This window comes from Myotis myotis, unplaced genomic scaffold (genome assembly GCF_014108235.1).
Source record: "Myotis myotis isolate mMyoMyo1 unplaced genomic scaffold, mMyoMyo1.p scaffold_m19_p_5, whole genome shotgun sequence".
Taxonomy (NCBI): domain Eukaryota; kingdom Metazoa; phylum Chordata; class Mammalia; order Chiroptera; family Vespertilionidae; genus Myotis; species Myotis myotis.
The window spans coordinates 93954686-93970268 of NW_023416357.1; the positions used below are offsets into that span (position 1 = coordinate 93954686).

The following is a 15583-nucleotide window of genomic DNA, read 5'->3' on the forward strand; positions in this document are numbered from 1 at the left end:
TTCCTCTGGGGCAAAACAACAGGCACCTATTGAGCCTTACAAGGCGTGTTGGGCCCGCCTGTCCTAGATTTCATGCGTATCATTTCTTCTCATAGAGTCCTGGCCATGACTACCTTGTTCCTCCAATGCAAAGAGGAAATAGCAGTCAAGGAGCCTTTTCTCCAAGTGTGCAGACTTCTGTGAACATCTACCACAGGGCTGTCACCTGGATCTGCTCATATTTGTCTGAGTGCTACTCCAAGTTCAGTGATTACTGCTGCTATTCTGAAAGCCCGGCAAGTAGGGGTGAAGGTTAGCAAAAGGGATACGATTTAGCATATGTGGATGTGGATGTTTTGGTAGGAAGGGAAATTAACTCCTGGCCTTCCCAAGCCAATAAACCAGATGTTCTCTCCCTTTTTACAGATTTCCCTTTTGTTATTAAAAGGATGGGTCCTTGGGGACCCAGTCACATGGCTTTACTGGGGAAAAGCATTTGCTGAGTTATTTCAGTGAGGTCCCTAACTCATATATGACATTTATTGTTTTAATTTCCTGCGCTCACTTTTACCATTTATTGTAGCCACTGCCTTGCTTTTTGTGTTTTTTCCAGGAGAGTGCTTCCTTCATACATACTGAATCATTTCCTTGTTTTTTCCTCTTTATCTCAAAGAATTTTTTCTGAAATACTTCCTGTGGTAGTAGAGTCTTGTCAAATCACACACTAAAAACAGAGCATGACTCACCCTATTATACTACTGACGTGTCGTGATGACCCTTTTCTTTCTAAGGAGCTTTAAAGAGCCACACAGCCACAAAATCATGGACAATAACACTAGCAATTCCTTCTATGGGTCAGAGGCTGGGCATGAAATTTAATGAAACATAATTTTAGAATTCCAAACACAGTTTACAAAAGTATTAAAGCCATAACATCCTGGCCTTTGCATAAAGAAATTCTCAGCAACTAGAATCCATGAATATATAGTAGGAGACAGGGAAAGCACCCAGAGACTTGGTGGCAGGGAGTTGTGTGTTTGGGGGCCTGAGTCTGGCTTGAGTAGCTTTCATTCTAAAGTTGTCTGATGTAGTCAGCATGGAGGTGAGATTGTTTTCCACACCCTCGTTGGGGTCACTGCAGCCCCTTAGTATATTCTTGAATTGAAAAATCAAGAAGGTAAATATTAAATATGAAAAGACTGTCCAGTTCTATTTTAATGTTAAGAGCTTCCTTGATAAACTAAAGCATTACTGCTTTGGAATGGAATTGTACTTATTTCCTCAAAATAAATTATAATCAGAAGTAAGTGCCTCATTACCTCGTCCAAAGTGAGTGTTCAGTTTACTCAGGAAGTAAATGGGCAAAGGATATGAGCTGACAGCTCACAAAAGAGGAAATAAAAAAGACTGTTTGATAACATGTAACAAGACCTTTTTCACAGTATACATACTTATGTTATTTTTAGTGAAAAGAATATAAAATGTGTTTTGATAAAATACAAAGTTGCACTGGTTAAAATGTGTACATAAGGGAAGAAAAGATGTCAAGATGTTGACAATGATTGTTTTGGAGGAGTGAGGGTTACGGGTGACCTGGTGGTGTCTCTTGTGTGCTTTTTGCATCCTTTGCAAATTGTCTACAGTGAGCACATCTTATTTTATAATCATTAAAGGAAAACTATATGAAAGAGCTTGTCCTCTGACACAGTATGCCACCTGGGACCCTCCTGCTCCTGGCTGGGCCAGCCTTCCTGTTCAGGGGCATCTTAGAACTACCTTCCTTCTACCACTCTGTGTGACATTTCATAATATAGGTCGGTGATGGCGAACCTTTTGAGCTCGGCGTGTCAGCATTTTGAAAAACCCTAACTTAATTCTGGTGCCGTGTCACATAGAGAAATTTTTTGATATTTGCAACCATAGTAAAACAAAGATTTATATTTTTGATATTTATTTTATATATTTAAATGCCATTTAACAAAGAAAAATCAACCAAAAAAATGAGTTCGCGTGTCATCTCTGACACGCGTGTCATAGGTTCGCCATCACTGATATAGGTGCTATGGCCCAGCCCTGGGCTAGGATATCAGAAGTGTGGCAGGGTTCACCCTAATGTATCCCGTGGGAAGGACCTCACTTCTTCAGAGGAGCAGGCCCACCCTCCCTCAGTATGATAGCCCCTTCTTGGGAGTAGAGCCTTAGACCCCATTTGTTATTTTTTTATCTGGCCTTTTACGTGCCAGAGGTGCATAATAAACATGCTCCTAGTGAACTTAGAGGAGAGTCAGGTAAATAGTGAGACCTTTACCACCACACTTTCAAAGTGATTATTTTTTGGAGAGCAGTTTGTTGACACTCTGTCCTTGCTACTTATAAAAAGGCTGGAAGCATTTTAGCATATCCATCAGGTAGATTCATGAAGATTGCGCCAGGAACTCTAAAATGACATGCTTAGAAATGTCGTTTTCTGTCCTGTAATTCTCTCCAGGTACATAAACTGGTCTCTCAGCAGCTCTCTGCCCAAGGTTTGTGCTGCAGATCAGCCTCTGCTTGTTGTTCCTCACCTGCAGAGGCCAGGTGAGAATGGCTGGGAGGCCCCACTTAAAGACAGCTTGCGTGTTTAGAAAACTATGCTTTAAGGAGGGCGTGGTTATATACTTATCCCCAAAATGTTTGAAATTAATCCATTTACCTGAAAGTTTCCATTAAGATTGTATAAAAATAGGGCATATCTGATTTTAATTTCCCTGTGATTTTTATTTCCTAGGGCAAGTACTTACCCATTAAGAGAACACCTTTTATCTTTTCTTAGGTATTTGGCCACTGGCTCTGTGTTTGGAGAGGGTGTGCAAGTTTTTAATGAATGGTTTCAGGTTTTTCTAAGGAACAGTTTTTTTAAGCTGACACTCATTGAGCATTTGGGTAACTGGTGTAATCCTTACAGCAATCCTGTGAGGGAGATGGTACTCTTGTTAACCTTTTACAGATGAGGCAGTGGAGGGACACAGAGAAGCCACTTGTCTGGGAGCTCCTGACAGTGAGCATTAGCCCTGTGAGTTGGCCCCTGACAGGCAGCTTCTGGAGGCCTTGCTCTTAACCTCCATTTCTTTAATACTCAAAGGTGACGATAACCATTGTTTGTCCAGCTCATACATAAAACTAGTTGTTTTGATGTATTGTGGCCAGGTTCTGTATACACAGGGAAATATATCTGTGGTAGAAACTTGTTCATCAGACAATTAAATAACAAGTTCTAAAGAGGAATTTTCTACAAATGGACTTGCAGTTAAGCTTTGGACAAACCCTGCCGGGGTCCAACCCCAGCAGGTCCAGGGCTTCCCAAAGGTGTAGACGGAGTCGGCAAAGAAGGAAGGACACGGAGACAGTGTTCAGTTGATCAGCAGCCTAGCCAGGATCTCCAGCCAGGATCTCCAGCCAAGTTCTGGTCTGGATCTCCAGAGAGGTTCTGCTGTGGATCTCCAGCGAAGTTCTGGTTAGGATCTCCAGCCAGGTTCTGTGTCCATGTTCTCTTGCTAGGTTCTCCAGGTTCTCCAGCCAGGTTCTGTAGCCATGTTCCCTCGCTAGGTTCTCCAGCCAGTTCTGTCCAGGTTCTCCAGCCAGGTTCAGTCACCAGGTTCTAGTCAGGTTCTCTTGCCAATTTCTGTAGTCAGGTTCAGTCCAGGATCTTTTGCCATGTTCTCTCCAGTGAAGTTCTTCTGTCTCTAGATTCTGTGTAGGTTCTGTGTCTAGGTTCTGAGTGTAGGTTCTGTCTTGTTACATCCGTATTTATCCCAGTTGATTTTAATCCTGTCAATTTCTATTACAAAGGTTAGGGCGTTTCTTATCTCCATTCCAGGGAGTAAAGATTATGTAGCTTAAGCATGATTGTTCGTAGTTAAAGTGATTAATTACCCGCCTGGCACTTAGTTGAGGGGTTTTATTCCCTCCCCAACTTCAGGGGAAAATCCCTACCTGGGGAAACAACCTTTCTCAGAGAGGAGACCTTGGTTAAAACACATAGTGCCAAGAAGGTGAGCAAACATATTAAGAACAGTATGCCATATATGCCAGGTCCCTTGAAACAGCAAGGATGGACCGGCTCCCGGAAAAACCCCCTTCATATGTCACCCCCCCTCCTTATCCTGTGCTCTCAGGACCAGGCAGCTTCAGTTCCTCTATTTGTCAAGGGTCAGGGCTCCAGTAACATCTTCCCCCATCATGGCTATCAAAATGTCTCCAGATGTTGTCAAATGTCCTTTGGGGGGTACAGTCACCTCCAGTTAAGAACTCCTGCCTTGGATAATATGGAATAAATGCTTGCTGAAGAAACTGAGCTGAGTGTGTCAGTTTTTTCCTATTTTACCAAGCACTGTTGATGGCCACAGTAGTGATGGGGGACAGCTCTGCCCCAGGACATGCCCCTGGGCCTCTCGGAACATACAGAGGCCACTCTGCCCCTCGGTTCCTAGGGCCCTGATCACTGGCTTTAGGCTTAGGTCTGGGAGCTCTTGTCTTCTTGGAAGGCTGTGAATAGAAACAGCTCTTTCTCCTCAGGAATAGACATGTTTGAGATAAGCCACCTTAACTACAGAATGAGCATGTGGCACATCCTCAGCTTTGTATAAAATTTTTTCCCCAGACAACATTTTCCTTGCTGATTTCAGTTAAGTCCAATCCTCGGAATGTCTTTTGTAGGAAATAAATGGCCTGATCTTCAGTAGCAGTCTGGTTTTGGACTAAACATGTTGGTGTGACTCTCATCTTTGACTCTTCCCTTTCCCTTCAGAAAGGACCTAAGTGTGAAATACCCCGAAGATCTTCCCATCACCCTTCCAAACCTGCTGAGGTTCATTTTGCATCACTCAGACCCTGCTTCTGTCCCCCAGAACTTGGCTAGCCCTTCTACCAAAGAGTGTCTTCAGAGTGAGGCAGTCTTACAGCAGGCGCACATCTCCCATTTGGAGAGAGAGATCCAGAAGCTGAGGGCTGAAATCAGCACCCTTCAGCGAGCGCAAATGCAGGTGGAGGCTCAGCTTTCCAGCGCGCGCAGGGATGAGCACCAGCTGCTGCAGCAACAGCAGACCTTGAAGAAGCAGCACAGCTTGCTCCAGCTGCACAGTGAGCAGCTGCAGGCCCTGTATGAGCAGAAAACCAGGGAGCTGGAGGAGGTGGCCCGAAAGCTCCAGGAGCTGGCCGACGCCTCAGAAAACCTGCTCACGGAGAACACATGGCTCAAGATCCTGGTGGCGACCATGGAGCGGAAACTGGAGAGCAAGGACGGAGCTGAAAATCTCTCTCCCCCAGAAGAGGGGCACACTAACTACCCTGAGCCCTCAGGGTCCCCCCGGTTACCTGGCAGCACCCCTCCACCTGCCAATATCAGCTCCTCGCTGGCGGCTGAAAGGAGCAATGAGAATAGGACAGACTAACTTTTTAAACGACATGAAGAAATCAGAGGTGAAATCTGTACATTGGGAATATATTTATGCAAATTTTATTGAAATTTATTGTAAATAAAGATTTTCTCAGTGGTCTAGAAAATCAATGTGAATGTCATTCAGCTTTTATTGAACAGGGATGCCATCCCTTCCACTTATTGCACAAACTTGGTAACTGAGACAAAAAACAGTAGCACAGTCCATTTGAAGATTTGTCTGAAAAATTAGTCCATATTTTAGTGGCTGCGTCAGAGTTCCCTCCCCATTCTCCTATTGTTGCTTCTGTGATGACATACAGAATGAGATGTTAATTTCTTGACTGACTAGTCAGAAAACTTGAACACAACAGTGGTCAATTCAGAATGAACTTAATGAGAGTCATAACTTACTAAGCCAGTTGAGTGTGTGGCTCTGGTCTCTGTACTAAAAAAAGTAGCTATTGACAAATAAGAACAGTGAGAGCTATTGTGTGGTTGTTCACCAGTTCTACAGGCACTTTCACTTTCCTCCCAGAGACCCCCACGAGTGCCCCACCATGCTGATGGGATGGGCCTGATTCAAGCTGCAAAGATGTCATCCCTGGCAACCAAGGAGTGGAATAAAGAACTTCCAGACGTGAAACTAAGGAGAAAGCGACATTTCAACATTTCAAAACTCAAACTTCACTGGCACGTCTGACCTCAAGGGCAAGTCTGACAGTCAAGTGATGGTCATTTTCAGAGACTGAAAATGCAAGTCCCAGGTGCCTCCTGGGTTACTAGGATGAAAGACAGCCTAGGTGTAAGCTGCTGGCTGCAGAAAGTTAGAGGTAGAAAGCTTGGAGGTTCTGGAATGCGAGGGGAATGGATCAAATGCCCCTACACCTTCCATTTTTCTTGAGCATCCTTCATTAGAAAGTAAATCTCCCTGATTTCTAAGTCGGCACCTTTGGAACTTGTCTCCACTCCCAGCCCAAAGGGCCTCTGCTGATCTCCAGCTTAACTCTCATGGTTGGCCATCCTCAGTTAAGGGCCAGGGACATTTCTTCTTGTCTTTAGCTCAAATTGCCTAACTGCCCTTACCCCTCCCTCTAAGCTATTAATGTTTGGTCCCCAATTTAGACATATGCTGCTAAAGTAAATGCTCCCTAAGCTCCCTCCTTGGGGTTCTAGAAAGTAGATTAGTTCAACATGCTTTCTAGAGGAGACTTGAATGAAGCCATAAGTAAGCTGCCTTCAGCCTGACCAGGAAGCCAGGGCTCTGATGGTGGTGGGAGCTGACGAGCGAGGCTGAGGGCCTCCTGGGAGCTCCATGCCCATGCTGCTGGCAGGCTACTCAAGTGCTAAAGGCCACTGCACCAAGGTTAAAACAAGGCTGGCCTCCAGTTTATTACCCAGGATGCCGATACAAGTCCTAGTTAATTGTGACCGGTAATGTGTTTACCGTGGTGGAATTAAAAATCCAAGTGATTTCATACAAGGGACTCCTTGGAGATGCAGGCTGTGGAGGCACTGGCCCGATCCAAGAGCCACTAACTCATCTTTTTGAAAACTAAGTGCAGAACCTGAAACTCACTCTCCCCTGCCCCCCGTCCCCCCAGGTGCTCACTAAGCACAGGCAGTCAGGGCACATCTGGGGGCTCCTATGTACATATGCACATAAGAAATGTCCTTCCACTGCACTTGGTGCTCTCTTAGTGGAGTCAGGGGACTCTCCTTCTAGGTCAGGGGTGGGGAACCCTTTTTCTGCCAAGGGCCATTTGGATATTGACATCATCATTCACGGGCCATACACAATTATCTACTTAAAAATTAGCCTGCTACATTTGGTCAAACATTTAATTAACTCACACCTAATGCCTTGGCAGGGCCAGACCAAATGATTTCATGGGCCTTATATGGCCTGTGGGCTGGACGTTTCCTACCCCTGTTCTAGGTGATCTGCTGAGGAAAGTAAAATCCAGTATCCAGCAGGTGAGTGGTAATTTAAGAAAGGAAACTAATTTGTGAAAAGGGAAGGAGTGAGGAAACCCCAGTTCCCTCCTCTCCCCTCCAGTGCAGAAAATATTAAATACAACAACAAATAAAAACCTCAGTTTTCTTTCCTGGGCTAATTGGGTTCCAGATAAAAGCCACTGCCTGCTCGCTAAGCCTGTGCTAAGTAATGCCCGGTGGGGGGGTGGGGGGGTGGGCTTGGAGAGGGGACAGAGTGCTCAGCATGCTCAAGACCAGGGGGGCAAGAAACTGCTCTGCCACTGGGATGCCTGGCAGCCCTCAGGACGTGTGCCTGACTCGTCCTTCACTGGCTCCCAAGCAGCTGCAGTAGCTTCCTTGCAATATCAACAGCAACTGGTATTTAACGACCGAACCTACATAGAAAGACAGTGGTGTGGTTCTCCCATCTATTGCTAACCAAGCAGAAATCACCACAGCACCTCAACTGGTCAGCTCTGAAACTTAAAACACGTCACATCCTCTATGAACACACACATATATTAGAGGCCCCTGCCAAGTGCAACTTGGGCCTTACATGTCCAAGACCCTCCCCCACAGCCTTGACTCAGCTTATTAGTACGGTCAATCCCATGTACATTATGCAGTATTTTTTAAAATCAGCAAAAAAGGTTTAAGCACGTGCTTCTGGGTCCTATTTACAGTTCACAGGTTTGTGAGTTCACGCGTTACAGTAGTAGCGCCATCCAAACAGGCTCAGCTAAACATTCAAGTAACAAAAGCAAGGTCAGGTCTGCCCACTGCCTGCAATGGGCAGCTCCACCAGGAGGCAGAGGGAATGCCCAGGGCCACCAAGTCCTGGCTTAGGACAGCTGGGACCCCAGGAGTCAGTGCATGCGATAATGAAGCCCGGCGAGGCCATGCCAGCGTCAACCCCTCCTCTCAAACGGCAGCACGTCTGTGGTTTTCCCCTCCCACGCCTCTTGGCTGGCTGCAAACAGGCCCAGGAGCCTTCGCATCCCGGCTCAGCCGTGCACTTCTGGGCCATTGGGGGTCAGCTTGGCCTTCCTCTCCACACATGGTCCCTTGGCTGAGTACTGCACCAGCAGGAAGGGCTCCTTGGTGTCGCCATCCCCCACGATGCTCTCCTCGTCCTCTGACTGGCTGATGCGCTGCAGCCGCAGGTAGCACCAGCAGCCCAGGATCAAGGCCCCCAGGGCAGCGATGGCGATGAGGATGACAATGACTGTGACCACACCCGTGGTGGGGCTATGGTCCATAATAGACATGGTCAGCGCTGGGGGAGGCTTCCTCCGCAGGAAGGTCTTGGGGGTAACCGGCTCAGTGAGGCTGGAACTCAGGCTGTACACGAGAGCCCTGAAAGAGAAAGCGACATGAGGCTCCACTGGGGACTCTGCAAGGTACCCACCTGGACAGCTCACAAGCTCATGTTGGCTTTTCCACAGGATCTAAAGCCTGACCATCCTGTCCTCATCCTAGTGAAAACATGCTGGTTGGCTTTTGTTGTTTCTTTGACTATGGTGTTACCAGCCTTCTCACTCACCCTGGCCCACTTCCATTCACTACCTTTGGAGCTTCTGCTACCAGACAGGCAGCCACCCTGGCCCAGCCACAGAGCCTGAGATGTGGGGGAGAAGGGTATCTACAACCTGCAACCCCACAATAGCATAGGCTCAAAAGAGGGTCTGTTTAAGGTGAATGTTCTGGAAGCCCAGCACCACTGGGTGTTCACAGCAATTCAGGGACGAAAGCCAGTGCTTCCTGATGGCCAAAGATGAGTGATTTGACGGCGGGGAAGTGGCATCGGCCCCTCATGAACAGGTGGTAGCTCAACTAAGTCTTCAGGAAATCCTGTAAGAGGGGGCAGGAGATGACAGCCTTTGCCCATACGGGAACAGCCGCCGCCTGGGAAGAGCCCTGATCCACCACACCAGCTGAGAGGGAAGCCAGGCAGCAAAGTCCTGGAAGATGGAGGCACTCAAGACAGACGGCCCTGCCCTCTTCAAGCTCAGCTTCTGGTGTAGGAGCCAGACTACAGACAGGTCAATATACCAACCACCTGTCACTACAAATGCAGGAATGCCAAGCCAGCACAATAGGGGACCAGGTCCCACGATGCTAGAGTCGGTGGGGCAGGACATACTTAGGGAGGCAATGCTGATGCTAAGATGTGCAGGAAAAGCCAGCCGTTGGGAACAGCATCTGCTAAGGCTCTGAAGGCAAGAGAGGGTCTGCAGACAAGTGCAAGGAGCTGAGGGTGCTGGTCGCTGAAGATGGAGCATCAGCTGATTTGGGTGAAGGTGGGAGGGGATGTACATGTACTGGACCACCATTTCCTGGCCTCCTAACCTCAGACAACTCCATTTCACAGAGGCCCTGTTAATGGGGCTGGTGAGAGGCTAAGGAGAGCGCAGCTGCGGAAAGTGCATAAGACTCACTATAGGTGAGGCCACTAGCAGCCTGCTGAGATTCAAGTGCTGAAGCTAGCAGGCTCCCCTGGGTCCCAAGTCCCTGCACTTTTTTTTCTCGCATCTCACCATAAGCAGAGCGAATAACAGTAACTAACACCCAGGTGGTGTGGTTACAAGGATGTGGAAAAGCACCAAGTTGTCACTCAGTAAGAGTGACTTGTTTGAATTGGGTTTTTTGAGAAGACTGACACCAACGCAGGTAGACAGTGTTGGAAGGGGAAGGTTTTCCCTCCCAACAAGATGGAATTTGCCATCCTTGAGCAATAACAGCCTTAATTAGAAATGATTTTTATCCTGAAGGTCAACACTCTGGCATCTGTTTGGGGACCAGGCCCTGGAAAACTGCAGACCCGAGTTCCACCTGCCACCATTTGCAGAAGGATCCTGGGCAGCTGGGGGCGATATCCCTGGAGTCTGCCTCCTTCTTACCACCTCCAGGATTAAGCCACTGCCATCACTCTCAACAGGCTTCCAGCTAACTGGTCTACCATGTGGGCCCACTGCAGCCAGTGCCCTTGTGACCCAGAGGAAAAGCCCACAAGTCCTTACAGTGACCTACAGAACCTTTCATGATGCATCTGCAAGCCCTGCTGCCCAGGCCAGTCCCTCTGCCCAAACACTCTGCTCCCCTTACCCTTGTTTAAGGGTTCTTTATGGGGCAACTGTGTCCCCCCAGGGGACATTTGGCGATATCTGGAGACATTTCTGGTTGTCAAAACTGGTGTGTGTGTGGGTGCTACTGCTACTGAGTGGGTAGAGAGCAGGGATGCTGCTCAAGACCCCACAGAGCATGGGACAGCTCCCCAACCCCAACAAAGACCAACAGTGTGCAGGTGGAGACACCCTGACCTAGTTAACTCCAGCTCAGGCAGGGAAGCTCCTGATCCTACAGTCCAGGAGGGTCTCTTGGTTTTGAGTCCTCCCTCCAGGGCACTAGCCTCAGCTTGCAACCCTGCTTTTGTAGCATAGCCATCTGATTAGCACCCACCTACCCATCAGACTGTGTGCTCCATGAGTGGCCCTGCACATCTCTGTATCCCAAGTGTACGGGTCACCCTGGACTCTCCCCTGCCACCATCAGGGCTGCTGTATTCTCCCACAACCCTGCTTGCCCTGTCCTCTCAGCCCTCCAGATGGGACAGGTGACTACTCCCCCACCCCACCCTGACCTCCATTTTCTCTTCCTGCTGGAGAGACCACCTGCCTGCCTTGTCCCTGTCCACCTCCCTCTCCCCACTGGACCTCTCTGTCTGCTGGGGTGCCTGCATTCCCACAGCGCTCATGGACAGGAAGTCAGTTATCAATTCAGAAGGGGAAGTCTGTGTGTGTGTGTGGGGGAGAGTGGGGGTGGTTTGGGAAATCAAACAATGGCAGCAGGACCTGGGGATGGGGGGAACCCAAGGGCCAATCCCATTGAAGCCAGAAGTCCCAAACTAATGAGGAAACCAAAGCAGAGGCAGCCCCCTGGCTCAAAGGGACTTTCTGGAGGTGTGGTAACCTCAAAAGACACTACCAAGTGCCTGCTGCCCCTGACCAGGCCAGGAGTGGGCACAGCCAGGTCTGGGCCCCTCACCCCCATGAGCACAGAGCCAGGTGACCAGGCCATAGTCACGCCTGGCCTGCGTCTCTGGCCCTCCCCTGAGTGTATTTGTTCCTTCATTTACTCAGCAAGTATTTCCTGAGAACTCACCTTTTAAAAAATCTGATCATCCCCTGTTCAGAACCTCCCCAGTATCAGCAAAGAATCTAAATTCCTTGCCTCCCGAAGCTTCTGCACACTCTCTACCCTCCCACCTCAAGGCCTCTGCATTTCCTGTTCCTTCTGCCTGGAATGTTCTTCCCTGATTGTCCTATGTCTGGCTCCTTCCTGTTTGGGGGGACTTTCTTAGAAGGTACCTCCTGGGGGATGCCCTCCCAGACCACCCTGGCTCGATACCCCTCCACCCCACACTTGCCACTACCTTGCACTACTTCATTTTATTTCCCAGCACTCTCTGCTACCTGACATCCTCTTGGGTCAGGGAACACATTTCCCTAGCTACTGTCTCCTTCCTGCAGTGGACTGAGCCAGAAAGAGGAGGGCACTGACCATCTTGTCCACTGCGGGATCCCTAACCCCACAACAGATGCTCAATAAATGTCTGCTGAGTGCTCCAAGCCCAGGGATATAGTGATGAGTCACAGGAGACCCTGTTGTCATGGGGATCCCGGTTGGCAGTTACCCGTCCCTGAGCCAGATCCCTCACTCCAAAGCCACTCCCAGAACCCTGGTCATGGGTCCCCCTGTCTGTCTGAACAGACTTAGGAAGCCAGCAGCCTGCAGGGGAGGACAGGCTGCAGCCTGAGTGTGGGGGTGGGAGCAATGTGTGCAGGTGGAGGCCGGGCAGGCCTGAGCCCATGGAAGGGCAGCTGTCATTGCGAGTACTGAGCAGTGGGGAGGGGAGGAGGCCTCCAAGAAGCAGAGCCCAGAGGAGACATGAAGCATGAGGGAGGCTGGCTGGCTTGCTTGAGTGTGACCCCCACCCTACTTGTGTTGTCTCTACTGGGGCTTTCCCTATCCCCCACCTCTGTGCCCCTCTGAGCCAAGGTGTCTTCTGCAAGTTAGCTGTCCCCTCACTCTAATCCAGGAAAGCCCCTAGGTGAGATAGGGAGGGCCATGGCTTGGGCTGAGTAGACACCCAGGATGGCACCTTGGAAACCTGACCCCCTCAGGACAGTCACCAAGCGCTAAAGCCCAGCCTCTCCAATCTGCAGAGGCCACTCCTCTGAGCTCCCCACCCCATGCCCCCTCTGCCCACCAATGGGCTCAAAAGGATAGTCCTCTCCACAGCCAACACCTCTCACTGTCCTGCTGCCCTTAAGAGGCCCATTATTAGGTGGGGTTTCTTTCAGTTATCCCTGACACTTCATGGAACCCCCAAACTGAGCCTTAACCCCACTCCATGGGTCACTGCTCACACTCAAGGCCCATGTGGGGCCACAGCCAGCAAAAAGCAGATTTGAGACCCCTTGTTCACCCACCCCACTTCTTCCTTGACTTGCTATTTTGAGCTGTTTTGACCCAGCCAAGCAAGCTGCTCCTAATAACCTGTTTCTCAGTGTGCAAAATGGGAATGAGGCCCTGACCTCACCCATCAAATTGTGTGGAGGATGAGAAGTGATAAGAAATGTGAAAACGGAAGGGCCACAGAGAGCACAGTGAGCCCTTAGGATCCCTTTTCTCCAAAGACTTGTCTCCCAGGAGGGTACAGAGTCTGGCCCAAGCCCAATGCCACAAACAGTCCCTTCCTCAGGGACACTCTGCTGCTGCCTTCTCACTTAACTGAGCATATCACGAGTGTCACCCAGCCCAGCTGGACACTACCTCACCACCCCCGCCTTCTGGGGTTGCCCTGCTTAGAGGGGGCCAACCACCCTAACCCAGGGGCTTCCAGCACTGCCCCTAGGGGTTAAGCCACACCCTTCCCCTAACAAAGCCATCTGCTAGGTATGCCAACAAACCCAGCTCCGCCTCTTCATGGGACCCCAGTTCACAAATCAGAAACATTTCCTGCCTGGTTTCTGATTAGGAACATAGAATAGTAGAGAGGATAAGACACTGCTGGGCATAGTGGGGGTGCAGGTGGAACATCTGCTCTGTGCCAGGCCCCAGCTGTCCTTGGAACCCAAGGACACATCACACAAGGCCCCTGTCCTCTAAATGCCAGGACCAAGAACAGTGGGGATCCTCATGGGAGACTAACAATTACAAGACTGTGCCCAGCTCTGGCCAGTGTCATCTCATCCTCTACCCCCACCCTCCTGAAGAGGAAACTCGCACCAGAACCCCCTAGGTTCCCCTGAGCAGAAGAGGAAGCTGGCCTGGGGCAGAGCCTGGGGACTGTACCAAGGTCAGACTGGGTCTCCTGCAGACCCAGGTCTGAAGCTCATGCCCCCACCCTGTGAATCAGCCACTGGTAATTCTCACAGGCTGCCCCAGGGTCAGCCTACTTGGCTAAACAAGTTTGGTAATAACAGATGCCTGACAAAAGTTGGCGATGATTACTATGTGCCAGACACCGGGCTAAACACTTGACAGAATCTTCTCCTTTCAGCCTCAAAACACCCCAGAGAAGAGTTATTACTATGCCCACTTCGCAGATAAAGAATCTGTGGCTCAGAGAAGTCAATTGCCCAAGGTCACACAGCTCGAAATTTGCTGCACAGGGATTCACATCCAGCCAGCCTGAATCCAGAATCCCAGATTTCAACCTTGACTCTAAAGTGATATTCTATTTTATTTTATTATGATACTCTTGACCCACACCTCCCCAATCCCGTGCTTGAAGGGCCAGGGGACAGGTAAACCCCAGTCAGCCTCCCTCCCCCCCATCCCCAACCCAGCAGGAGCAGGCTGGGTGACGGGGGCTGAGGCCTCGATGCGGGGTACACAGGGATGACAAGCGCCCCAGCAGCTCCCGCGTGCTAAGCGCGGGCGACGTGTAGGCGCGGTGCCAGGCGCGCTCCAGGCATCCTCTCATTTAACCCTCCCAGCCAAAGCGTCGTCTCTCCCATTCTAACTAAGGAGCTATGCGAGGCTGGAGGAAGGGGCTTGGCCCAGGGGGCGACAGCTGGAGCGGGTAGGACAACTGGAGAGATAACTCCCTCGGCCACACTGGGGGGGGGGGGGGGGGACGGCAGGGGGACCTGGGACCACGAGACCCAGTCATGCCCACGCCGCGCAGTCACCACCGACGGAACCCGGCACCAAACACTGGGACCGTCGTCAGTTTCTCCACCTGCCAAATGGGTGCCAGACCTCGCCAGGACCCCATCCCTGCCACCCGGAACCCTCCTGACCACCCTGGGGGCTGCCAGGATCCGCGCCTCCTCCGTTATTTAAAAAAAACCCGAAGTATCGGGAGAAGCCCGGAGGCCGGCCAGGGCTCTAAACTGCGGGCCGCAGTAGGGGGCATGCGCCGCGTAGGGGGGACCACCCGCTCCCCGCAAAGCGGCCGCCGCCCCCCGCCGCCCCCCGCCGCCTCCTTTGTCCCGATCTCGCCGCAGCGCAGCGGACAAAGAACCCCCGCCCGCGGGCGCGGCCCCCCGGAACAGACCCTCCCCCGAAGCCGCGTCCCCGCCCGGGCTGCCCCTCCCCCGCCGCAGGGACACCCCCTCCCTCCGGCCCACGGCCAAGCCGCCCAGCGCGCGCCCCAACCCCATCCAGGGTCGCCCCTTCCCCTCCTGTAAGCCCCCATACGGCCGATCACCCAGCCCGTTCGGACCCGCTCACCATGGCGCCGCCTGCAGCCTGGCTCGATCGCCCCGCAGCAGCCCTGCGGGCCCGCCTCTGCCCGCTTGCCAGCCTGGTCCGGCCGCTGCGCTCCGTCGGGACGCAGGAGCCCCAGCTCGGCGGCGGGCGGGGCATTTTAGGCACCGCCCTGGAAGGGGGCGGGGCCCTCGTGGCTAGGCCAATGGGATCTCGCGCTGGGACGGCGGGGCGGGGTCACGTGCGCGCGGGGCCGGTCTGCTAAGGCGGGGCGGGAGCTGCGCGCAGCTGGCAGAAAGGGGGACGGGGAGGGGGGTGAGGGGGGGACACTTTTAGCCTCAGCGCGCGAGGATTGGGCACCCGGGGCTGCGGGTCCCGGGCCAGGAAACCTCCCTCTGACCTTAGAGGCTGCTCGTATTCACCCCAATCCCGTACGGAGGGGGAAACTGAGGCTGACTGCAGATGCGTGTTGCCCGGAAGCGGGAGCGGCGGGAT

The 15583-nt window shown here is 51.3% G+C and overlaps 2 protein-coding genes across 11 annotated transcripts in view; one reads left to right on the plus strand and one right to left on the minus strand.

Moving 5' to 3' along the window:
• TXNDC11 (thioredoxin domain containing 11) overlaps nt 1–5524 on the plus strand; it is a 70785-nt gene extending 65261 nt beyond the window's left edge. For 8 of the 10 annotated variants that reach the window (XM_036310970.1, XM_036310969.1, XM_036310968.1 and 5 more), the window contains one exon: nt 4766–5524. In XM_036310970.1, coding sequence (XP_036166863.1) covers nt 4766–5408 — 643 coding nt within the window. In that variant the 3' untranslated portion in view covers nt 5409–5524. Of the gene's footprint in view, nt 1–95; nt 276–2467; nt 2557–4765 lie in introns of all 10 variants that reach the window. The other 2 variants (XR_004967807.1, XM_036310971.1) reach the window with 2 other exon arrangements.
• Nucleotides 5458–15246, minus strand: SNN (stannin). The gene is made up of 2 exons (XM_036310977.1): nt 15113–15246; nt 5458–8725 (listed from the first exon to the last, which is right to left on the minus strand). Exon 2 carries the CDS (start codon nt 8635–8637, stop codon nt 8374–8376), a length of 264 nt encoding a protein of 87 aa, XP_036166870.1. The 5' UTR covers nt 8638–8725; nt 15113–15246; the 3' UTR covers nt 5458–8373.
• Between the last annotated feature and the right edge of the window lie 337 nt (nt 15247–15583).

Coding starts and splice junctions, on each gene's coding strand:
- SNN (XM_036310977.1), bottom strand. CDS start 8,637: ATGTCTATTATGGACCATAGCCCCACCACGGGTGTGGTCACAGTCATT.